This window comes from Anser brachyrhynchus (assembly GCF_964034855.1).
Source record: "Anser brachyrhynchus genome assembly, chromosome: 3".
NCBI lineage: Eukaryota > Metazoa > Chordata > Aves > Anseriformes > Anatidae > Anser > Anser brachyrhynchus.
This window is the reverse complement of record NC_137696.1, coordinates 50,422,081-50,446,680: the sequence shown is the minus strand read 5'-3', so window position 1 is coordinate 50,446,680 and position 24,600 is coordinate 50,422,081. Positions and strand designations below refer to the sequence as shown.

Sequence of the window (24,600 nt, the reverse complement as noted above, 5' to 3'; positions counted from 1 at the left end):
ATCTTATTTTTAACAGAAAACTTTGGAAAATTGGGTTGGGAGGCAGAGCTTGTGGGGATATAGATCGAGAAGCGGACATAAACGAGGATGGGGGGAAATGGGCAGCCAGTGGTCAGCGCATTCAATTATTTTCACACCCAGATAGTCAAAGCAAGGAAACAAAACTCGCGTGAGAGTTATTTAGAGGAACACATTACTGCTTTTCTGAAAGGAGAACAAAACTCCCTTTATACTTGCACTGTATCTTGAGTATTCACAATACAGTTTTGTTGTTGCATCTCTGTTTTGTTAGTGCCTGGAAGGAGAAGTAAGTTTTAGCAGCAAAACTTCAAAACATAGGAATAAAGAAACCCTTGATAGATTGGAGCGCTTCTTGAGCTGTTTTCTAGATCTTCTCTGAATGGATCTACGTTGCGTTCCTTTGCTCTTGAATCTCTGCCAGTCACTGCTACGCTGTAGTAGAGTACTAATAAAATCTATGGGATTAAACACATGGCTAATGGACAGTGGAACTTCTCAGTAAAGTGATCTTCTCTCTTCTAAAAAAGAATAAAAAAAATCAGCTGGCTCTTTATCTGTGTGTAGGAACTCGCACAATACTTAACTCCTGGAAAAAGAGGCCTGCAGTGTGCTTGTTTTCTCACTTAATTCTTGCTTCAGCAGTACCTTGGGGAAAACCTTGTGTAAAGGGAAATAAATGTCGTAAATGGGATATGGCTACGTTTCATGACACCTCTGCAGAAAGCTCATGTGTCTTCTCCTTTTTTAATGACCAAACAAGCGCAGCAAAACCTTAAGTTGGTGATAGGAAATGGTCATGGCTGCTTTGTAACACATCATGGGTAAGGAGTGCTCACAGAAGAGGCGACCATTTAAATCGGTGCGAACAAGTGTGTAAGAGGTGACTCAAAACATTACTGTCAGAAGGAGCTGCAAAATTTTCCAGCCCAACTGAAAATCCAGCATAGCTGCACTGGGAAAGCTTTTTAAAGCTAAAAGAGGCAACGGGTAGCTAAGTACTTGCCACCTGCAGAGAACTAAAGATGCCATGCAGGAGGTGCAGACCGAATTCATGCCAGCTGTCGAAGGAAGCGTGAAAAGAACCTGGCTTGGCAGAACATCAGGCAAAGGTAGCTGTTAGAAAGCAGAAGTAGTATCTCAATGAGGAAAATCGTAAGGATAGAAAATGTAGCAAGTAAAATACAAAAGCATAAGAAAAACGAAAGAATTTGCTGCATTACTTGTGAAGAGTCTTTAATAATAACTTTCCTTCAACAGATTAGTAGTAGCAAATTTACCACAAGCCCCAGGGCAATGGGATGGCCACTTCATAGAAGAAACTTTCAGAAGGTGATAGCAGAAAAAATTTGCTTCTGTGTTCACTGTTGAAAATCTTGGACAAGTTGCCATGGCAAGAACCTTCTTATGGTAACTCATCAGAGCAGCTCTTTCAAATCAGTGCTCGTTAAGAATTCAGAGAACAAAGCGACAACATGAGAGCAAGTTGCCAGAAGCGGGCAATATTCATCAAATAACTACACAAAGTGAGAGATGAAGAAACTTTAACTGCTGTGCGCTGATTCTTCCAGCTAGCCACCCCTAGGCCCTTGGATATAAATGCAGTGTGAAGCTGTAATTAAAAGGATGGTTACCAAGAATGTTGGCTGTGCTGATTAGAAGCTATAGTAACTTGCAGACTTACTGGACACGTGATAGTTCTAATAAATTGTGGAAGGGTCACAGAATCACAGAATTGTAGGGGTTGGAAGGGACCTCAAGAGATCATCGGGTCCAACCCCCCTGCCAAAGCAGGTTCCCTAGAGCAGGTTGGCCAGGTAGGCGTCCAGATGGGCCTTGAATATCTTCAGAGAAGGAGACTCTGGGTCAGCAGAGCTTTGTGAAAAGATGGTGATTCTCAAGCCTTGTAGAGCTTGTGGAAGGAATTAGCAAGAATATCAGACGTTTTGGAAGAATTAATGGAGGGAGTGTCGGTGGTACAGACTCAAATGCTCTGGGAGGAGCAGCGCCTATGGTTGTAGAATTTGTCTTCTATGTGTACCTACGTGAGTGAGATGTTCATCTTACAGTGTAGGTTATAACACCTTTTTTTTTTTTCTTGGGTCCTCTGATAGAGTAGTGTCAGTAAATGTCTCCACTTTTTGCTGTTCAAAGATAGTATTTTTGATTTTTATGTGATCAGTTGCAGTACTGGAAAGGACTGTGCTTATGCAAAAGCTGGCATTGCACCCAGCACCAGAGGATATATCTACTAGAAAGAAAGTCCCTGTTAAGAGAAGACAGGAGTAGTAATTATCAAACTGTAGAATAAACTTGGCAGCATCAGAGTGTGTAGGGAGCTGTACTGAAGACTATCCCTTCTGAACATATAAAACAAAACACAATTCAGATGATTTAGCTTTCCAATCAGGCTCTTTCTTGGACAAACAGATGCCAACATAAGACAGAAAAGCACATGGTGGGGTGAAGCGGAGGGAAAATATGGTGTTTAGGACTGTTGCGAGTAGAAAGCTGTTCTCTTTGAGACACACTGCACTTGGTCAAGTATGTTTACCTTGTGTTCTTACAGGCATGGGATACAGAGGCAGGCTGTGGGTAACAAAATAGATTGAGACTGGTCTCAAGATATATTTCTACGTAGGGAAAAATGTATATTAATTCTTATTCAGGTAAACCTGACAAGTTAAAAAGTTGAATACTTAAAGATTCAAATTTTAAGTATTTCAGTAATGTAGGATACTTGATTTCTTCTTATAGAAAATTTGTATGTTTTTTTCATGTTTATAGTGTCCAGGTCAGTAAACTGTAGTGTCCTCAAACTTTGGAAAGCCACTGCAATATTTGAATGTCTTATGACTTCATAAAATATTCCTAACTAACAAACTGAACTATGAAACTTAGAACTGCTAGCCATCAATCATATTTTTACTTTTATTTTTCCAGGATTTGGAGTTTCATGGAGTAATGCGATTTTACTTTCAAGACAAAGCAGCTGGAAACTTTGCAACAAAATGTATCCGTGTCTCTAGTACTGCCACGACTCAAGATGTGATAGAAACGCTTGCAGAGAAGTTTCGACCAGACATGCGAATGTTGTCATCCCCTAAGTACTCACTTTATGAGGTGCATGTCAGTGGAGGTTAGTATTTTTTCACTATTTCCTGCAGCCACACCACTTTCCTATACACCCCTCGCCAAAGTATCTTAAATTTTACTCACAGATTCTGAGGCACCAGACTTGTTTTTTTTGTTATTGTTGATGTCAAATACATTGCTACTAATTGTAATGTGAGGGGAGTGGTATTTCAAAATGTCAGGCCTGTAGTTCATGTAAATTTTGATTATAATCTGTTAAATGCTGTGCTTGATGTCCTATTACTTGTTGACATTTGTGAGAGGGTTGCTATTTTTAGGGCTAGTCGGTAAAGGCTAGACTTCTAATGGGAGAATGGAGGTGTTAAATGGGAGCACTGAGTATGTCCTCAGTTCTGTGATGTTGTGGGCCTTTCATAGGTAGCCTTATGATGTATATGCTCTTACTGCTAAATTGGAGGAAGTTCAACATAGTATTATCTGAAGCTGCTGTGTTTCTTGAGTAGAACCTTTAGGATTACCTAGACTTCTAAATAGCCTTTTGATGTTGCTAGCATTTGATGTCATTCCTGTCCTGTCCCCTTGTCCCACCCCACCAGGTTGGAAGGAGGTACAATGGAACATAGGTTGATTTCTCATATTTCTGTTTTCTTTTTCTTAATTTTGGAAGCTTACACAAAAGTGTCTTAACTACCTTAAATTCTATTTTTGAATAACTGAAACTAATATAATTTGACATAGAGAATGGAAATTTATTGAGGTGTATGTCACTTCTCATGTGATGACGTGAGTTACAAGGGATTAGAAAAAAGTACATGTGTCATCAGTAATTAAAGCAATGAATACTATATGGGTTTTCTGCTTTAAGTTGTTTGTTTGTTTGTTTTAAATCCCTTTGCACCGTACCTGTACTCAAAGTGAAATTGTTTCCTTCGCAGGGCAAGTTCCTAATTAAAACATGGCTCATAAGAGAGGCACTTCATTCCATATGAGTGTTTCACATTACATAAAATATAACTGCGAAGACATCATTGTCTTGCTATGTGTATATATTGTCTCCTACTTCCAGATGGAGATCAAATGGCAAAAGTTGTTTAATTTTTTAACCACCCTCTCAGATTTTTTTTGTGTACTTAAAATAGATACAACACACTAAATGCAGTTTGTCTAGTATATTTGCATAATGATTTTTTTATTTTATACTCTAATCTGTTTTTGTGCAGTCTTTCAAGAATAGTAGTTCTTGAGTCAAAGTCAGACTCATTAAATTTAAAATGAAAAAGGTGAATATTTTGGGGGTCTCACTAAGTTACAAAGCTTCAAGTATTTTGGCTGCAGAAATACCTTCTCCTGGTTTATAATCTTATATTCTCAGACTTCAGTTCTGATAGTGCACAAAGCTGCTTCCTGCGGACCTTTATGTTATGTAGATAGAGGGAATTCACTTAGGCTGGTTGCTGCAAAGAAGACATACATCTCTGTCTCCGGACTCCCCCAGGCTTTCTGTCTCTCTACCTACAGGAAAGCATCAACTGATGGTTTACAGCTCAGCAAAACTGTAACTTTGTTTTTAAATCTCTTTGCTCTTGAGATGCCAAGTAACTTACCGCTTTTCACTTTTTTGAAGAAGAAAGAAGATTAGATGTAGATGAGAAGCCTCTTGTTGTACAATTAAACTGGAACAAAGATGATCGAGAAGGAAGATTTGTTCTCAAGAACGAAAATGATACACTTCCTCCTAAGGTGAGGCTTCAAGGAGTATGGTAGAGGTAACAGTATTTTTGCAATTTGTGGGACATGCTCATATAGTAAAACTTCTACTTTTCTAAATTCCTGAAAACAATTGATGATGGTGATGATCTTGTATACGTAGAGCAAGTCTATTCAAATCCTTAAAATGGATCTTCCCAACACGGCATTTTTCTGATCTTTCAGAGGACTTCTGATGCTTTGATTTATGCAGCTGTCTGGTACTGCAGCATGTAGTGCCCAGAAAACTTAGCTTGCTTTGCTCTAATAAGATGAAGTAAAAGTACCCTACAATAGTATGAGATGCCAAACACCTAAGAGGTAATCTCACCTCTTGCGGAGCCCTTAGAGGGGGATGCCAGAGAGAACTGAGTAACTAAGAAATGTTACCTGCCTTGGTAACGACCAGTTTGTTAATGAAACTGGTGAGAGACTTTCCTTTGGGGGATTTTTTTTTCCTTCCAATATACACAAAGTAGTTTTTGTATGACTGATGTTCCTCTTTTTTTTTTTGTATTAGTCATGAAGCATTTCATTAGTAACATGAAATTAGATCAGATTTTGGCTCCTGAAGTCATATAACTTTATATATAATTTCTAACTTGGGTATTTATAGTTATGGAAAATATGCTGTTTAGTGTGGGGATATCTATCTTCAGACAAGTTTTTCATCCTGGGATGAGCACTGAATTTCATTTACTCCTGGAATTATAGCTTTTTGATTTTAAAGTTGCTATAAGTACATAAGCTATTTTTATGCTTACACTATGCTTTTAACTATAAGATACACCTGTCAGACATGGGGAAAGAAAATTAATGATGTCTTGCACTACATTTACTGGTCTTGCTTTACCTTTTCATTGAATTAAGTAATCCGCAGTCCTCCTTCTGCGTTCTTCGCTTTCTGATAGAAGAGGGGGGGAAAAAAGGAAAAAACAACCTGCATCATTTTTTGCTCATCTTTATTATTTTCTCCACAGAAGGCAAATGAGCATAAGATTACAGGTATCTTGTGTATACAAGGAGCAGGATTTGGAGAAGAGAACACTGGAAGGACAACTCAGAAAAATACATCATAGGGGAAATGTTCTCTCTAATGTTTTTCCTTCTGCAGTTTATTCTTATCTGATGTTCCAACACAGTTGTCTTGAAAACAGATTAAATGTAGTGTTGTTTCGTGAAGCAGTTTTTACTGGGAGGCGGAAATTGGTTTTGCAGCCTTTGGTTAATCTTTAAGGCTGAGTAGATAGTAGGCATTATTCAAGTAAAATTCTGGTTTTCATTTGCTTGAGTACATTTCATGAGTACAGGGTACTTAAGCAGTTCATACCTTCTTTGGAATATGAGATTATTTTGGCCTTTTGTCTTATTCCTGAGAGTTTCAGTCCCATCCCTGTGTAATGGAGTATTGTTGCCAGGAGTACTGTTTTCATGTTAGTGATGCTGTGTCTTAATCAGACTTGCATGGAAAGTTAAAACCAATACTAAATCTTCATTAAACTAAAAATGATGGAAATTGTTTTAAACTGGTTCGTTTCAGAAGGCTCAGAGTAATGGCCCTGAAAAACAAGAAAAAGAGGGAGTAATTCAGAATTTCAAACGAACTCTCTCAAAAAAAGAAAAAAAGGAAAAGAAGAGGCGTGAAAAAGAGGCATTGCGACAAGCATCAGATAAAGATGATCGATTTCTTCATGGGGATGATATGTAAGTGTTCTAAACTTTGGTCAGTTCGTACAACCTACATCTTACTTCAAAGGATTCCTTCTCTCTTCAAAATAAGTCCTTTTTTCTTTTAGAAGTAAGTAGTTGACCTAAGTATGATACCATCATAAACCAAAACGTGATATTAAATTCTGTGGTTTGTATGTACGTTTTGCTGCAAAGCTTATTTTCAAACCATGAACCTTTTTTTCACCTCTTTATCCTTGTACAAAAATCAACACATGCTTGGTGACATGGACTTCCCTCACTATGGTTTTTCTTGAGCACTTACTCTAGTGTCGGTCTATTCGCTTCTCTGATTGTTTTGCCTATTGACAGAAAAAGTAGTCTGTGTAGGTGGCTGCAGTTGACTTACCACCTGACTATGAGCTTGTTTTTCTGGGAGGCATGTTTTGATAGCCAGTCTTCTAGGTTGTCCAAATCTTACTCCCAAATATGCTATTCCTAATTCATTGGGGCAGAGCATACATTAATTTTGTGACACAGAGTCAGGCATGAATAAATATATGTAAAACTAGAAAGATGCAAAAAGGTCTGCATTAAATTCAACTTTTTCTCAGTTCTGTAGGCTTCATATCTAGTAGACCAGAAAAAAAGTCATTAATGGTATTTTTTAACATAGAAAATGAACAATGAAAACTTACTAATTGTTAACAGATTCTCAGGAGTGTAAGAAATTAGTTGACTGCTTGACACAGCCTGTTTCTATTTTTTCATTTTCTTGAGATCAAGATTGATTTTCATTTGTGTAGTACTGTTATGCATGAATATGCTTGCACTGTTCTTCAGATGTCAGCATGGGCTTTCCAGTGTTCCATACAGTTATTTAGCTTGATCTTAATTTTTTTAAAAATTGAAGTAGAAATGTATTTTGAGTGCGTGAACTAAAGGAAAAGCACGAGCTGCAAGCACGTGCAAATTCTGCTTCCACATGACTTGCAATATTTGTAACTCACAACAAAGTTAGGAGTATAATGTAAAGTTCTGTAATGCCTCATCTATTTGTTTGTTTTTTGCCTAGGAGATAGAAGGCTTCTTTATTTCTTGAAAGGTAGCAATCATGAGTACTTAAATTGCTGACTATTTCAGGTGTACATGAACAGTGCTAGACCTTGCAAAAGTGCAATTCATATAAAAACCTTCTACCAATAACTTAACTGATCTCCTATATGTATGGTTTCCACTTGCCTTTTATGCTTTATGAAGTGATGAGGTGATGTATTTTAAGCTATTAATGGCAATTTTTTTCTCCTTGTTTAAATTAACGTGGCAGTGAGAATTCTCGCCTTGCAGCTGAGGTTTACAAAGACATGCCTGAAACCAGCTTCACTCGCACAATATCTAATCCTGAGGTGGTTATGAAACGGCGGCGACAGCAAAAACTAGAGAAGAGAATGCAGGAATTTCGCAGTTCTGATGGCAGACCAGATTCAGGTACATTGATTTCTTTTGGTTAAGCTGATGTTGATTTGTTTACTGAGAGAGTATTTTTAAGGCCAGCAGCTCCTGTACATTTGACTTAAATTAATCTTGAAGGACAAAAAAAATACTGGAGAAAGAAAAAGTTATATATAGTGTAATTGAATGAAAGATTTGTGGAGGTAAGATTCCGTGGGAGTGTATTGTGTGATTAGTGAGAGTTATGGGCAAATTGATGGGAGAGAATACGCTTATCGATCTTGCTGACAGTGCTAAGCCGGGGAAGAAGGAAGGACAGAATTAGATTTATGAAAGTGACAAATGGGAGAAGTCTTCTGAAATAAATGTGGTTCATTTTACTAAGAACAAACCGAGTGATCAGCACGTAAAAATGCAATCAGTAGCACAAATACAAGGTGGCACAGAATAATTGTTCAGCTCTGCCCATACGGTTCTGGTAGATATGGTAGATTGCAGTGATCGAGTATTTCATGTTGTTGGGGTAGGTGTAAAGATCATCATGCTTGTGTAAACGTTAGCATTGTGTAAGACAAATGGAACAGTTTCAGTACTGATGAAACATCAAATAACGTATTTTACCAATGAAAGAGTAGTGAAGAACGAGTACAAGCATAGAAAACATTCCCCGGGAGGAAAGTCTTAAACGGGCTTTTTAAAGAGAGGAGAGAATCCTAAGGATCAGCACGAGCTGGCTGTTGAGATGAGAAGAATCAGTTCTTCATCCAGTTGTTTTCACTGTTTCATTTTAACTTCACATAAGAATGGTAAAGAGGGTGAAGCATTGGGGAAAAAAGCTTGCTTATAGAATAAAGTATCAGCAATGGCAGAGACACATTTTGAGGATTTTATGTAACTTGTATTAGTGGATTGACTAAATGATTTCTAAAGGCATTCTTTCTTACATTCTGTTTAAAAAATATATATAATAAATGGCTTTTTATGTATATATATTCAGTGGTAGCAATGTTTATTAAATTTTGTTTCCAAGGTGGGACACTGAGAATTTATGCAGACAGTCTGAAACCAAATATACCATACAAGACAATCCTGCTGTCCACTACAGATACTGCAGACTTTGCAGTTATTGAAGCACTGGAGAAATATGGCCTGGAGAAGGAGAATCCCAAGGATTATTGTATTGCTCGTGTAAGTAAAATTTAAGTTTTATAAGAACATAAATCTTCCCATCTTAAATTATTACTTGCTATGTAGATGAACACTGATAATGAACGGAACATATTTCTGGTTTTGGCACTGTGGCTTTATGCCACAAGAGTGTTTATGCTTCACAGACGTATAAACTAATGGTTAATCCTGCAGATTCTGAAATTTGTGCTGTTTATGCACAAGCTGTTCCCCTGAACTAAATGAGTCTGCTCAGAGGCAAAAGTGCTCAGTCCATACTCCATTATAAAAGGTGCCTTATGCCTTTCAGTGTTAGTTTATCCTCCTTGCAAATCAGGAAAGATTAAACATTTAACTGAAACTGGCACTTACTTTCAGAATTTCATTATTTTAGGAGTTCTAAGTTCATTTTATAGAACCACTATTTCTGAGAGGTAAAGCTTTATCAAATAGGCCTATGGACAGTGCAGATTAAAAATTACAAACTTTTGTCCATATCATCTTCTGAAGGAGAACAGTGAGACTTGAAAATGTTTGATCCTCGTTTGATTCCAATCTTTGATTACATTTCTGTCTGTTAGTTGTCTAATAAACTTGGATTTATGGCTCCTTAAAAGGATGAAAGAAAGGGAAAAATGTTTGTGTCGTTACATTGCTGTCTCTTCCTTCCCCTGCCTCTTCTCCAGTACCAAAAGTGCCACTGGAGAGCAGTAAGAAAACTTGCTGTTCCCCACACCTTCTGTCTACTCTAAAGGATGTGGATATTTTGTCTTTGGTCTTCAAATTGCTTTCAGATTTGTTTTTTGATAGTCCGAGAAATCTTTGGTTCTGTTGTGCTTACAGCCTGTAATAGCACACTAATTGGTGTAATTGACATGCTCTTCTAATGTCTAATTAGTAATAAGGAAACTGTAAGGTAGTGCTTTTGTAGTTTCATGGCAGTGAACTAATTCTAGTTTTTGGTGTGTAAAGTTTTTGTTTTAGTTCTAGGCACATCTTTAATGAAGTTCTGGACGTTTTATCCGTGTCTTCGTTAACTTGTAATTGTGATTCCAACTGTTAAAGTTAACTTCAGTAAAATTTTAAATAGTTCTTTATTATAAGAGGGAATCACTTTTAAAGTAATAGTTACTGCATTTTTTTTAATGACACAGTACATTTTAAAAGTGATTTTCAGTTCTGGCTGTGAAGTATTTTCTATGTATAGTCTTAATCATGCTAATTATTTTTCACATTGTGTGTTCTATAAATGAAATCTACAATTTGCAGTCATCAATGTTATTAAACAGGCTGCTCATTTGACGTGCTAGTTTTTCTGCTGTTTTGAGAGAGTTGTGGATTGCAGCAGAAACACTGTGACCGTCTTCAGAATTTGAAAGATAGTTTTCCACTGGTCCATTTTGTTTGGAGTTAGAGCATATTATGATGTATTGCAGAATACTTATATTTTAGAAAATCTATTGAACTGATTGCACACTCGTATACAAGGAAAAAAATTTTTCCAAGTTACTGTTGTGATGGTGTTTCTACTTTTATACCTCCCCTTGTTCTCCAGTCGTGTGGGAATGTTTAATGTAGAAAATAGTCCAATACTATTGATTTTGAGAGATTAACAAAGTTTTTGCTATGAAGTAAATTGCTTTAACGTAGTTTTTAGGAAAGCACTGCTGGAAAACAGTTTGCCTTTTCTGAGCAGCACATCTTCTTGGTACAGTAAATTTCTATAATGAAATAAGTTCTGTGTTCACATTTTAAATATTTGAGTCGTATTCGTTAGCTAACTGCAAATCTTTCTTAAATACCTCTCAAGTGCAGAAGACCTGACTGTTTTGCTCATCAAAAGTCATTGTCAAAAATCTATTCAACTATTCTCAGTGACTCTGTTCCGACAATGCTTGGGTTTAAAATACAATAATCCTTCCTGTTTTACTGAAGATGAGTATTTAAGATAAACTAACTTTAAAATCCAGTTTTTGCCAGATATGTTATGAAGTTGCTTTCATTGCTTGAAATATTTAAAATACCCTAGGTTTAGCCTGACATGTCTTTCAGTGTTGTTTCCTTGGTTGGAAACCAACAACAATATTGGTAAATAGGTTTCAGGGCAGCTTCACATAACTTCACTGAAGAACCATAGCTGTTCTTTACCTCTCTCAGCGTTTTCCCCCATACACACTCCTTATTTTCTGACAGTTTACAGTGTGGAAGACAGATCTGTCTTGTCTATGTTGATATTTTTTACTTCTTGTTGAGTTAAAAGCAGTGTACAGTATAACTGTAATTTCCTATTGGTTGGGATTTGTAAATATTTTGTTCTCTTTGGGTGGCAGGTGAAGTTCTTCAAAGAAGTCTTAAGCCAGTTGACATTTACTTAACTTTTAAAGTAGATCTTAAATTATATGACAAGACCTTTATACGGCTGCATGAGTACCTGTAATAAAGTTCACTCACTTCTGAAGTTTCAATTGAAACGTGAACACTAAGATTTCTTCCTCTCAGTGCTTAACATTGCCATTTACATTAAGAGTTGTCAGTTTCCTGTTACTTTCTTTCATATCCCATTTTGCCATGTATCATGCTGCATCTTTATGCCTGGTTCCAAAGTGCTTTTCCATGTAATCAAGTAAACACAGGTTTGTTCCAATATACATTGTGTTTGTTTCAGTTCACTTGGCTTGAGTCCCCTGCATAGTACAAGGTTCACTGCACATCTCTCAAGATGTCAAATTAATTAGACAGTCTTCCAAGCTACCTGTGTAAGTTCGCTTCATTAGGGCATAAGACTTGAGGCATGCAGCAAAGCAGTAAAACTTTTAAAGTGGAATAGTTTTTATCCATCTCCAGTTCCTACTGCATTGCAGAAATCAGGGGAGTGTGCGCACCCCATTTACTTTAAACTGCATCTTCTGTTTTTTTGGTATGAAAGCAAATCCCTAGCTGTGAGCCAAGAAATGATCATAATATAAACCTATTCCATGTTTTTCCATTATTCTGAAATATGGGGAATTTGGCCTTGTGTGAGAGAGAGGCAGCATCCACCTAAAACATAAAGACGTTTTCCAAAACTGCTTCATCATGATTGCGAGCCTCCGGCCTGCATAAGCTGAGTTGTCGTGTTTTGTGCCTTTGCTTTGTTCAAGGTTAGGTCACATGCTTTTTTTTTTTCCCTTTCTTTTTTAAGCGGTGTATGTCTGGGCTCATCAGCTCACGCTTCTTGTGAAACAGAAGTAATAGTAAGTGACTGGAAGAACGAAGGGGTTAGTGCTTTTGTGGCTCTTCTGTAACTTCACCAGTTGGCCATGGCTGCTGCTAGTTAAGCCAAACACCAGTAGAGGCGTTCATCCATGTTCCAAGGCAAAAGTAACAGCAGGGTCATGTTGTAGTCCTTGTGTTTTTCTTAGTCATATGTCCTCTAATTTCAGTGCATCTGCGTTTACTTTGGGTTGCTCTCTAATCCAGCATTGGTCAGCCCTTCAAAAAGCATGCTTGTAGTATGTAGCTTTTGGTTTTTAACTATTTAAATTCAGTCTTGAGGGCTTTGCAATTTTAAAGTAATTACTTATTGTACAAGGCTTGAAACACAATGTTACTTTAATAGCAATTAAAAATTCTCCTGTAGGTATAATGGATTTTAAAATCTGAAATGTGAAGTAGGAAAGAGTGGTTTGGCAAGATAAGATTCGAGTTCAGATGTGTTTCTGTTTCCCTTTGGTTTTATAAATTTTAATATTTTCCTGAATTTTGTAATATGTTGTCTATTTGAAAATCTAATTAAAGATAATGTAATTAGACCTATGTTTAGCCAGGTTTTGCATAGAAGAGGTTTTAGGGAAAGGCCAATGACTCAATTAAATACTTTTGATCTTAAATGTACTTGTTTCCTGCTTGGAAGAAGATGAAAGGAAATTTGAGGTGGATCTGTGGGAACTTAGTTAACACTGCAATGGGTGTGGAGAGGAGGTGACAAGAGTTAGAAGCCTCTTGAGGGCTGCAGCACTGTAGCATGCAGCAGCAAATACTTGCCTTACTCAGAAGGTGTTACTTAGGTCATAGTTCAGAGACTGAAATAATTTTAAGTAGTTTGGAATAGAGCTGTCTATGAATTTAAATAACATTGTTAGGATCACAAATGAGGTAGTAAAGTGTCTTTTAATTCAGCTTTGAGAAATCTATTTTTAATTTAGAAGCTAGTCATGCACTGTAATAATGGCTGTCACTGGTTTTATGCTTTATCACTGTAGGGAGCAGTAATGCAAATGTGTATGAAATAACAGGTTTCGTCTCCTTTAGAGTCAAAACTAATGAATCAGGGTTTCCCTCTTCCTCTGCCTTGTAAGGATACGGCTATAAAACGTATTAACACTGAGGTTTGCTTCCAAAGCACACTTATTTTTGGTTCTTCCTCGTAGCTAGACAGCATAATGCATTTGTCAACTGCTCTAGTCTTGCACTTGTTCTCTGTGTGGACCAGGTGAAGGTTAGGTACAACAGGATACGGGTAGTATCACAATTTCTAAGGGTTCTTGCATGTTGCTTTAGAGGAATGGCTTTAGCAAAAAGAAAGGCTGATTCCCATGTGTAAGATGATGAAAGAAACTTTAGTTCTGTTTTTTAACTATCCCCTCCATTGATATTTCACTTTTTTTTCTCTCTCTTGACCATTTAGAAATTATTCTAATTTTGTTACTGGAAGATGGCTTTGTGTAGCTTAAGTGTAACTAGCTTTCCTTTGTTTTTTACATATGTCTGGTGTTCTGGGAAACATGGTTAACCGCAACAAAAGGCAAGAAAGAGTTAGAAGCAGCCTTGGAAAGCAAAATGCATTCGAAGTTACTTACTTAATTTGCTTTATCTCCTGATACAAGCTGAATAAATAGGAAGGTGTACCCCTGAATAATCCAAGTGTCTAGTAACACCTCTGAAAAATGATAATTGTTCTTTTCTAGGTCATGTTGCCTCCTGGTGCTCAGCACTCTGATGATAAAGGTGCTAAAGAAAGTATTCTAGATGATGATGAGTGTCCACTTCAGATATTCAGGGAGTGGCCTAGTGATAAAGGTATGTCTGAACAGCTTTAAGAGATTTTTGTGTATTGGGTGCTGTAAGCCATGTCTGTGGACCCCTGTAAAGCAGGAAATGGGAACATGTATTTTAGAACTGATTTGTTTTCACATGCTTCTAAGGATTTTATTTATTGACTGTTTTATTCAGTACTGGCTATAGTAGTAAATCTTTAGACAGTTTTACATTTCATCCTAAAGTTGTAAAATTATCTGCTATTAGAGAAGCATTAATCTTTTAAACAGTTTTAACTTCCAAATAACTACATAAATGAACTTCGTAAGCTGAAAGTAATCTTATAGGACACTTTAAAAATGAAAAATGTTTAGATGTGTTCATTGATAGTAAGACTCAAACGATGTTTAATATGTTTTAGGAATACTAGTATTTCAGTTGAAAAGGCGGCCTCCTGATTATGTCCCAAAGAAATCCAAGAAAACAGCTGATGGAAAGCCATTAAAGGGGAAGGACAGAGTTGACGGGTCTGGCTATGGCTCTTGCCTTCCTCCTGAGAAACTACCATACTTGGTAGAATTAAGCCCAGGTAAGAATTCTGCTTATCTGGTAATCTAAATTACAGTATTTTGTAGCCATTTAGACTTTCTGAAAACAAGACTTTCGTTGAAAGCAAAAGTCTGATATTGCCAGTGTAAGTGAATGTCACTTCAGTTCTTCTCATGTCAGTTTCTGAATTTGAAAATCTAGAGGCAGAGCTGCATATTACTGTAATATTGAAGTACTAGTAAAAAAAAGTCTAGAGTAAAAAATATGAAAGGGGGGAAACATTTAACTAAGACTTTGTTAGCATTGTTTCAAACGCATATGAAGTTTTAAGCGTTTCAAAAAATAAACAAAAAAAAAAAGTCCTTCAGTCCTCACCTTCCTTTGGATATGAGGGTTTAAAACTTGATAATTAGTAGAACAGTTTAGTACGTTGTCCTGGGATTTAAGATGAGTAAGATTCTACCTTACTGCTTTCTTGTATCCACCACTTCTTATGGAAGACGAAGTGCACAGAGGCTTTGCTTTCTGAAATTTTTACTTTAAAAAATATGCATATATGTACGATTTTCAAACACTTAGAATCTGTCAGTCCCACTTTTTGTTGTAAATATGTCTTTTTGGAAGGGGAGGAACAGAAAAGCATTGCTTAACTGTGATTTATCTTATGTTCAGAAGTATACTGCAGCATACCTAATAAGTTATATCTGACAGTGCTATACATTAAAAATACATGTTTAGAAGGACAAGCACATGAATGTTTAAATGGAACACGTGCTAAATAAAATTGCCAGCCTATGTGAAATCTTCAAATCGCTAGCAAGTCTGTGCTTTATTTTAGACTTCATTACAACTCTTTTTGCTGCTTTGTAATTACAATTTTATGATCTAGGAACATCTAGAGGATCTTGTTTATAACACAACAACATTTAAAAACACATACAACTTCTCTTAATTTCTACTGTCTTCATGTTTAAAGGTTGGACCTGGACTTTTACTTTTTTGTGATTTAGTTACTTGCAGCTCTTTTTTGTATCAGCTCTAACTTGGATACACTCAGGTGTATCCAAACAAGTGATTCACAGCTTTAAGTTTGGCTGCCTACCTTTCAGGAAGCAAGGTTGAAATTGTTTCTGAAAATAAGGTTGCTCTAACCTTGTTTGTAGTTCTGATTATAGTCAAATAGTAGGGGGGCTTTTTGTTTGTTTTGTTAACAGACAAAACTAGCAGTGCACAGTATTAAATGCAGTTTGTATTGTATTCTAGAGGCTGAAGTTAGATTCACATGTGAATATTGTGTTTTTTAATAATACTTTCTATTGATGTTGTTCTCTGTTCTCTTCATGGTCCTAGTTGCTTTAGTATTAAAACTCTGTGCCTTGGCAGTGGAGCAAGAAATCCATTCACTGAGAAAGGAAAAACAATCTGAAATGACACAGGTGGCAAGGCTATGCACTGAGCCTTTGCACATTGCCTGTGGGACTGACCTATTGTTCACATTTTTCTTCTAACAGCTTGTTGTCGCTCTTCTAAACAATAATAGAAATTGTTTCATCCAGTAGCTTTGTAGTACTGATGTCTTTATATGCTATGCAGTTTCTAAAGTTGAATGAGTTAAATGCACTTCATCCTTTTAAATTGAGTAAGTGTCTGGCTACAGTTTCACCCTTTCCTGTCTTTTCTTTTCCTGCCTTCTTCCGCATGTTCTGCATGGTATCTGTCCTGCTGGTGCTGCCTTCACCTGGGTCATCTGCATGTGTTTCTAACCCCAGGGAGAAGGAATCACTTTGCCTACTACAACTATCACACTTATGAAGGTAACTCTATATTTAATACTTTTCTCGCATTAGTCACTAAAAACATCACTGGCTTTAAATCTTTTGTTTCTTTTTGACAAACGAAAGGCTATCTTGCTTATCTTTTTTCTTTTTTTCCAAGGGACTGCTTCTGTGAGATAGTTACGTCTTGTCAGGTGCAATTTAATTATTCTGTTTGTGAACAAATATCAAGTAGATTATTAATGTGCTGCTATCCAAAGAGCTCAGCCTTCCAGTTAAGATTAACAAATTTCATAGAACATTCTACAAACAGTATCGTGGTAAAAGAAATGGTTCTTTGATCCATCTGCTTGCAGAATTCATAGTTAAAAAGTGAATTGGGTAAATGGCATGGAACTGTGCTCTTCAGTGTTTGATATGCTGGTGATGTAATCAGTGATGATTTTTGTTATAGGAAGTGGTGTTTGAACCAATGGAAAATGCCCTCAATTTTCAATTTATTCTGTGGGGTTCCATAGCATCCTTTTGTATCTCTAACGTCTGTTTTGTAGTGTTGTCTAACAGCGTACATCAAAGAAATTTAGCCACACTAGACAGCTGTCTTGTTAAATTTTATCTGTAGCATTTGAAATTTATAAGCTAACCTACAAATCATCACAGATCTTTCATTCTCCTTATAGGTAAGTGTAATGTACAGATATATCCTGTTTTTGCCAAATAGACAAGAATACAAAGCCCCATTCTCCTTGCATTAGGAATCAAGATGGTGAAATTTCTACCAAAATACTATTTCCTTTAATTAGCTTTTTAGCATCAGTTTCATCTTTTTTATTGTAGACTGCTATAAAATATCGTATATCTGTTGATGTTTCTCATCATTTCATGGCTGTGGGGTACAATAATGGGCTTAAAGAACTCTTCTGTCCCTCCTACTCAGTGCTCAACTCTGAATTCAGACTTCTGTTGCATTAAAGTCGTTACTGCAGAGAGAGCAGAAAAGTTTTGGCAGTTTGCTGAACTAATGAACATAGGTTTCTTTGCAGGAACACCTGACCATTAAGTAGAAAGCCCGGCATTTAGTTGTATCTCACTGGAGGGGGAGAGAAAACAATTTGTTTTGTCTTATGTTGAAATAAGACAAAAGACACCTTATTTTGAAAAAAAAGTTCTTGGTACTTTAGAGTCTCTTTCTTCAGAGCAGTGCATTTCAAGATATTTGTATTTATTATAGAAATAACTCCTGTAGAAGTGTGCTCCCATCAAAACACTGGACATCTCTGTTCTTGTAGAAGAACCTGGCAAACTTCAGTTTCATACCCTGTGCTATTGTACTAATTCAGTGTGTTTGCTACTGGGAGTATATCCCGTTTTTCTACTTCCTCACAGCTGTTTATATTGCTGGTTGGTTTTATGACTGTTTTATAGGCTGAAGATCAAATTCTGCACAGTACAGCAGAGGATGCACTTCAGTAGCTTGTGTAAATATGGCAGTTGGCAATTGTCTCTTTGTCTTTCAAGTCTTGTAAATTAACCAAGAAACATGTCTGATAGTAACAGAAATAGACTGAAGTGAGCAGCACTTTGAATGCTGGACTTTGAATAGCTGATACTCTCTAAATAATCTGAATATGGCTGCTGATGAGTTCAAGGATATTATTAACTGCGGTTGTTCAATTGCGGTATTTAAAGGGTGAGAAAAATGACAAAAGCCTCGGACATACATCCTGCCAGCCTAAGATAAAAATTGTAAAGGATTTAAAAAAAATCCCAAACCTCTAAAACATGTTTCTCTCCCTCATCACAAAAAAAAAAACAACAGCTCTGAACTGTAGAACTGACAGCAATGGGAGATGCTGAGAACATGCAGGTATAACAACTAAGAAAGAAGATTTACAAGAAGTTGGCAAAGCTTGAAAGCCTTGGCCAGAGCAGTTTCCACAGCCAAACCTTCTTTCTGAGAACAGAACTGCAATAACACTTTTCCACATTACTTTTAGTTGTCTGTCGCATTCCTCTCTGAATCTTCCTTTACCACAGATGTTGACTGTTGGCTCTTTCTGGTAGCAATGCACATCTTGTCTGAAATTCAATAGCGCTCTTTATATCCTGACTTTGGCAAGATACTTTAAATCTGCCAAACCAATCTTTTAAACTTCTTAGAAAGTGCTAAGAGTTTAGATAGTAATTTATGCAGTAAATCTCATACTTTTTAAATGCAATCTTAAACAAAGTTTTAAGTACAATCCCTGTGGAAGTATTTCTGCTCAACTTTGGGCTCGTTTATTTTCTGAGATCTGTTTCATCATTTCAGTTAGTCTGGTTTTAAGCAGTTACTTCTTTTCCTCAGCATTGTCTCAAGCACTGGATTAGCAAAATCAGTTTTAAATCATCATCCGTGTAGCGTTCACCTTTTAGTGGTGAATTACTGCACCGTAAAAGCTATATCCATGAAGGGAGACCTGTATTGTACATTTCTGATCAACAGAAAAAGACATCTATATTAAAAATCACTGAGCTGATGTACTTAACAGTGATTGCTCACTCCCATTCATTACATGTTTTTGTAGCATTGTTTGAGGTGTAGTGTTGAATCTTAACTACTTTGTCTTAGGTAACAAGTTCTCCTTTCCGATTGTGGATTACCTCTTGAAATAAAAGATTTCAACATGATACGCAGATGTGTATGTTTGTGTATCCATACTTCTGTCATGGCTGGGGGGGAACAACTTGTGAGACTTATTTCAAAGGCAAATTGTACCAAGTTAATTTGAAGCTTCGTGTCGTGTTACTAGGAAAGCTTTGTCAGGTGGATAGCTAAGTTTAATGTATGGCTAACTAAGTTTCTTGAATAATTGTCCTCAGCTTTTATTCGTGAGGCAGATGCTCCAATTCAATTTTCTGAGTTTCAAAACAAAAAACCAACCAACCAAGTGAAAACACTAGAATCTGGGAATCTGTCTTCACCTGTTTAGCTCTGCATATGTTGTTAAGTCATGGGTGTCAGAGAATACAGGTCATCCATGCCACATGTTTACTTATGTGTGCATATAAACTGAACAAGTTTGTATGGAATTCATACATTACCTTTATACCTTTTGCTGCTTCTTCTGTATTGTTTATTAATGCCCATCTTTCCTGAAGACTTTGACCTGAAAGTTTGAAAAACTTCTGAATTAAAATAAAATAATTAATTTGTCAGATACAAACTCTAGATGTATGTTTCCATTATCTTTTTAGCTCAAAAAAGTTACCTCCGAATTCTGGACCTTAAGACATATGACTGAGATAATATGTCTCCTTTCTGAACCAGCAGAAGTCTTGTAGTTTGTCCCTCAAAGGCTAAGAAAAGCTTACTTGGACTTTGATGGCTGGGGAGCATGGACATTCCTGCAGATATAGCAGAAGCTGTTGCCTGCTGTAATACCTTTCAAACATTTAGATGAGCTTCTAGCTGTTAAAAATCAGGAAATACAAGGCTTTACGCTGTTGTATAATACAGTCTTCCTACCTGCATCTTTCCCCTCTCCCAGAGCAAAATGGCACTTTCTTAAAGACCTTTTATACTTTGTGTAACTAGTGGTAATGCTCTTCAAGATAACCTTTTACTGTAGAAATTGTTTTACTGATGGATGTTTACTTATGTGCTCCAGAAAGCTTTCAGTAACTCCTAGATTTTTTTTCTCATCATCCTGGGAAAAAAGAAAATGTTTGTATCTAGTGCTGTAGTTTCTAAAGTAAGGTGGTTTGTTTCATTTTCCTTTTGGAGTGGATGCTCCAGAGAAACAAGTCTTAATTTGCCTCAGCAGAAACATTGTGGTACTACGATGTATTTCATATGCAAAAACAAACATGCAACATGCATCTGTATTGAGGCTATATGGTGGTGTGAAATAAACATTTGTTAGAATGAATTTGGTATTGATTGATTATTCACAAGTGCTAAACTCTGGGATGAGATCCAGAAGTTATCTCAAATGAACACTGCCTTACATAACACTTGTCATGCTTTTAACAATATTTCAGAAATCTGTAGGAATACTTTAGAACTTATTGTTTTTTAAGATGCCAAAAACGAAATAATAAGAGGTGGGGGGAGAAGTATGTTTAGCTTAGGAGTCAAACCACTACTGTAAAGCCTGGCCTCTAATTGGTATATAAAGGGTTTACAAGAAAGTGTCATAAGAAATTAAGAACAAAATCCCTAGGTAACTAGCCCTGAATTTTGTGGCACTGACTTTGAAATTCTGGTATTTTTGCCTGTAGGATAAATGTCTTTTGATTCCAAACTGAATTTTCTATCTTCTGGGTGTCATTTCAGTTAAACTAGAATGCAGGAAGAAGGAGGAAATGTTTTGGATTATAAATAAATGAATGAAAGAGCCATTCTAGGCCTTGACATGTGAGTTTTGAAGAGAGAAACTAACAAGAGAATTGGGATTAAGTGGCCAAATACATTCAGTAACATATTGCATGTCTGCATTTGGTGATGTTGAAGGTGTAGGTATATAATTTCTGCGTAGCATTGTGAAGTATTTAAAAACCGTACACAATTGCTGCAGATACTGTTAGCATTACCATGTTTAGCGTACGGTGTTACTAGCTGTATGTTTCTAGAATCAAATACTGAGATTACTAATCTGTGGACTATCTCTGCCTGATGTCTTGATGGCCCATTAACATCACAACACCCACAGAAGAAGGTTATTGTTAGGAACACCCATTACACTTCTTCCTGTATTATAATTTAAAATCCTGTTGGTGATTCTGTCCCCCTCCTTTCGCTTTGTTCTGTTTTTTTATCCCGTTGCCTTTGTATATTCTACTTGTGATCAATGTAAAGTTCTTAACTGTTAATTCTTCTCTGTGCTGTTGACTCTTAATCCATTTAAACAGTTTTCATTGAAGGATGGATCAAGTGCTTCATAAATTAAGTGAAAACTTTTGATTAAATGCCATACATTCTGACTTTAGTAAAGAGGTCCTGGTAGTAACGCTGGGAGTTAAAAAACAGATTTACAGAGGTTCTCTTTATGTTGACTTTCATTTAAAATTTGAAGTTGACTAGTATTCTACTGAAGACAGTATCATTATGTGGCTTTAGTAATACTCTCTAATACTTTTTTGGGGATGACTTTAAACCATTGCTCTTGTCCATAGGTAAGACAGTCTTTGCCTTGCAGCCTCCCTTTTTTTGCATCTTCCCTTTGGAGGAAAAATTTGGATGGAAGTGAGAAGTGACAGTATTAGTTTAGTGTCTGAAGTATTTTCTGGGAAGTGGGGAGGATTTTACATACATGCCAAAACCCATCTGTTTGAGCCTATGAAGATAACAGCTAAATCCTATGCTGCATCCTGTGTATATTGCTATATTTTATTTTATTTGGAGAATGTGTATTTCTGGGGAGAGGAGGAAGGTGAACTTTGACCACATTTTTGTGAGATGAAAATGTTGATCAGTGGGATTCTAAAGATAAGGCCAAGGGTGCTACAGTCTTGTATATCAAGACTAAAGCTCTGTCATAGGTAACTTTCTTATTTATTTACAATTCTAATTTTATATCATCCTACTTCAGTATCTGTTGAATAGGAAGCAGTTTGGCATGTCAGTCACATGACGGTGGATGTTGCTGATACGTGCTTTTAGTGAAATCTATAAATACTGTTATTACAGAATTCAACATACCTTATTTTCAAAATCATTTAAAACAGTATTTGAAAACAAAATCTTAAGAGGTTAACAAAAATTGTATTGCTTAAACTACCAAGGAAATAGTTTTTCAAGGTATATTCAGAATAGTACTTCCTGATTACTCTGTTCTTTGCACTTACAGATAACAGCCCTCTGTTGCCCGGGCTCTGTTTACTTTCCATGTTTTTAAACTATGATGAACTACTTTGAACAACCCAATAAATCTTGAATGAATGTCATTCTTTTTGAATTTTTTGGTGCATATTTCTACTCTTCAGTAAGACAATATTATTATTCATTTGAGCTTTAATAACTTGCAAAATATTTGTTGTTTGCTCTACAGATGGTTCTGACTCCAGAGATAAACCAAAGCTTTATCGTCTACAATTAAGTGTCACTGCAGTTGGAACTGAAAAGTTTGATGAGAATTCCATTCAGGTATGGAGAAAAAGCAGACTCAAATGACAACTGATCTGACCTTCAGTCAATTCTGTGTAACTGTGGAAATAAGTTAAATATGCTGTGAACTTTGAATCATGTAGTTTTTTTGTTTTTGTTTTTGTTTTTTAACATTGATCAGGCTTTACTATAAGGTTCATATTAATGAAGAGCAGATCAAGTTACCCTTCAAGGGTTGGAGGGCAGATTATAGTTCCAGGTTCATGTTAATGGTCATAACTCTGTTGTATTTTATATCCTCTGGCTTGCTTGAGGAGGAAAATAAGGTTTCCATTATTTTAAATGGAATGTTTTTTTAATCACTGGATCAAATAGTACCAGTACTATTAGTATTATCCTAACTGCTTAATGGCTTTCAAGTCCTAGTCTGTCAATCCCTTTGAGTGAGGTAGGATTTACTAAATGTATGAAGCAAGCATAGTTATATGAAGTTGATGCCAGGGGGTCTGTTATAGCACCCTGCGTCCACATCAGTGTGGCTAGTTGACTTCTAAGTACTTACATCATGAGATTTTATGCTGAAATAGAAAATGAAGAAAAACATAGTTCTAAACAGCATATGGATAAAAAGGTGAAAAACTTGTTCCATTAAAGGATTCTTGCTGCACATTTTAGTTAAATGAAACTTGACTGATTTTTAGTACCAAATGTTCATGTTGAATTCATATGCAAGTGGAATTCTGTTACTAGTCTGCAAATAGATTAAGCTGCAGCTTAATGTTGTTTTAATTTCTGCTGCAGTTTAATTTAATTTATTCCGTGTTAATTGTTTCTGTTTCCAGTTATTTGGTCCAGGAATTCAGCCTCATCATTGTGACCTCACTAATATGGATGGAGTTGTTACTGTAACCCCAAGAAACATTGATGCTGAAACATATGTGGAAGGTCAGCGTATTTCAGAAACCACTATGCTGCAAAGTGGAATGAAGGTTCAGTTTGGGTCATCTCATGTATTTAAGTTTGTGGATCCCACTCAGGACCATATTATTCCTAAAAGACCTATTGATGCAAGTCTTATGGTCAAAGGTCCAAGACACAAAACTGGGTGAGTACAACAACTTATTTTCTTCCATCTAAGGTGAAGGGGAGAGCTTTGGAAAAATAGAGAATGACAGCATTATAAATGGCCTATGATTGCAGCATGATTTTAAATGCGTTCCTAGTAGCTGCTTTTAAGTATTAAATATATAATAACTATTTTAATACTTGAGCTCCACCTTGTGAATTTTTTTAGAATTAGCAAGTGTCTGCTTCATTATGAAGTATTCAGATAAGTTTTCCTGAAGCTCACTTTTCTGTTAAAAACAATTGAACGCGTTGTGTTAATGTATTTCAAAGCAATTCATCCAATCTCCAGGAAAAGTAAAGAGTGTGCTGATTTTAGAAAACTGTTTTTAATTTTTTCTTAGAAGTTAATTTTTAAAACTCCAACCGTTTCTATAGCACGATTACTTGTCTTCTAGTTTCTGTGTTGCAAGGACTAACAGTCCAGAAGTCCATGCTATTGCTTCTCTGTATATACATCTCTTTAACAGATGCATAATGAAAATATTGATTATGGTTTCAGTGACTTATAGCAGCTCAGGTATTCTATTCAGTGGCTATAGAAATGCTTAGAAGAAACAATCTTAAAATCAGACTGGATGGCATGAAATAAAATATATCATATCGTCCATCCTATCAGGGTCCAAATAAAGCTATCATAGTACATAGTAGGTTAGAAAAGGAAAAAAAATGGTTTGGAGGAGAATGAAAGTCTCTTCTGGTTAATCTGCTGAATTAACATAGATGTCCATTTTAAATATTTTTTCTTCAATTTATTTTAATGTGGAATTTTATCATACGCTTCCTTTAAAAAACACTGGAGAATTTTAGAGAAGGTGTTTTTCCTGTTCTTCATTATGAGTAAAAGACAGCTCATTCATTCAAGTCATCCATAGGCTATAATTTTTCTTGTGTCAAAGA

At 36.2% G+C, this 24,600-nt stretch overlaps 1 protein-coding gene across 27 annotated transcripts in view; it reads left to right on the top strand.

Annotated features, from left to right (window-relative positions):
* Positions 1–24,600, top strand: part of AFDN (afadin, adherens junction formation factor) — a 134,377-nt gene that overhangs the window by 32,627 nt on the left and 77,150 nt on the right. For 17 of the 27 annotated variants that reach the window (XR_013948098.1, XM_080583988.1, XM_080583992.1 and 14 more), the window contains exons 2-11: positions 2,962–3,157; positions 4,739–4,854; positions 6,401–6,564; positions 7,856–8,016; positions 9,011–9,168; positions 14,094–14,205; positions 14,585–14,752; positions 16,482–16,526; positions 22,520–22,614; positions 23,418–23,680. Coding sequence is in view for 26 of the 27 variants with exons in the window: in XM_080583988.1 (XP_080440114.1) it covers positions 2,962–3,157; positions 4,739–4,854; positions 6,401–6,564; positions 7,856–8,016; positions 9,011–9,168; positions 14,094–14,205; positions 14,585–14,752; positions 16,482–16,526; positions 22,520–22,614; positions 23,418–23,680 (1,478 nt within the window). In the remaining variant the exon portion in view is untranslated. The remainder of the gene's footprint in view (positions 1–2,961; positions 3,158–4,738; positions 4,855–6,400; positions 6,565–7,855; positions 8,017–9,010; positions 9,169–14,093; positions 14,206–14,584; positions 14,753–16,481; positions 16,527–22,519; positions 22,615–23,417; positions 23,681–24,600) is intronic. The other 10 variants (XM_080583968.1, XM_080583972.1, XM_080583971.1 and 7 more) reach the window with 5 other exon arrangements.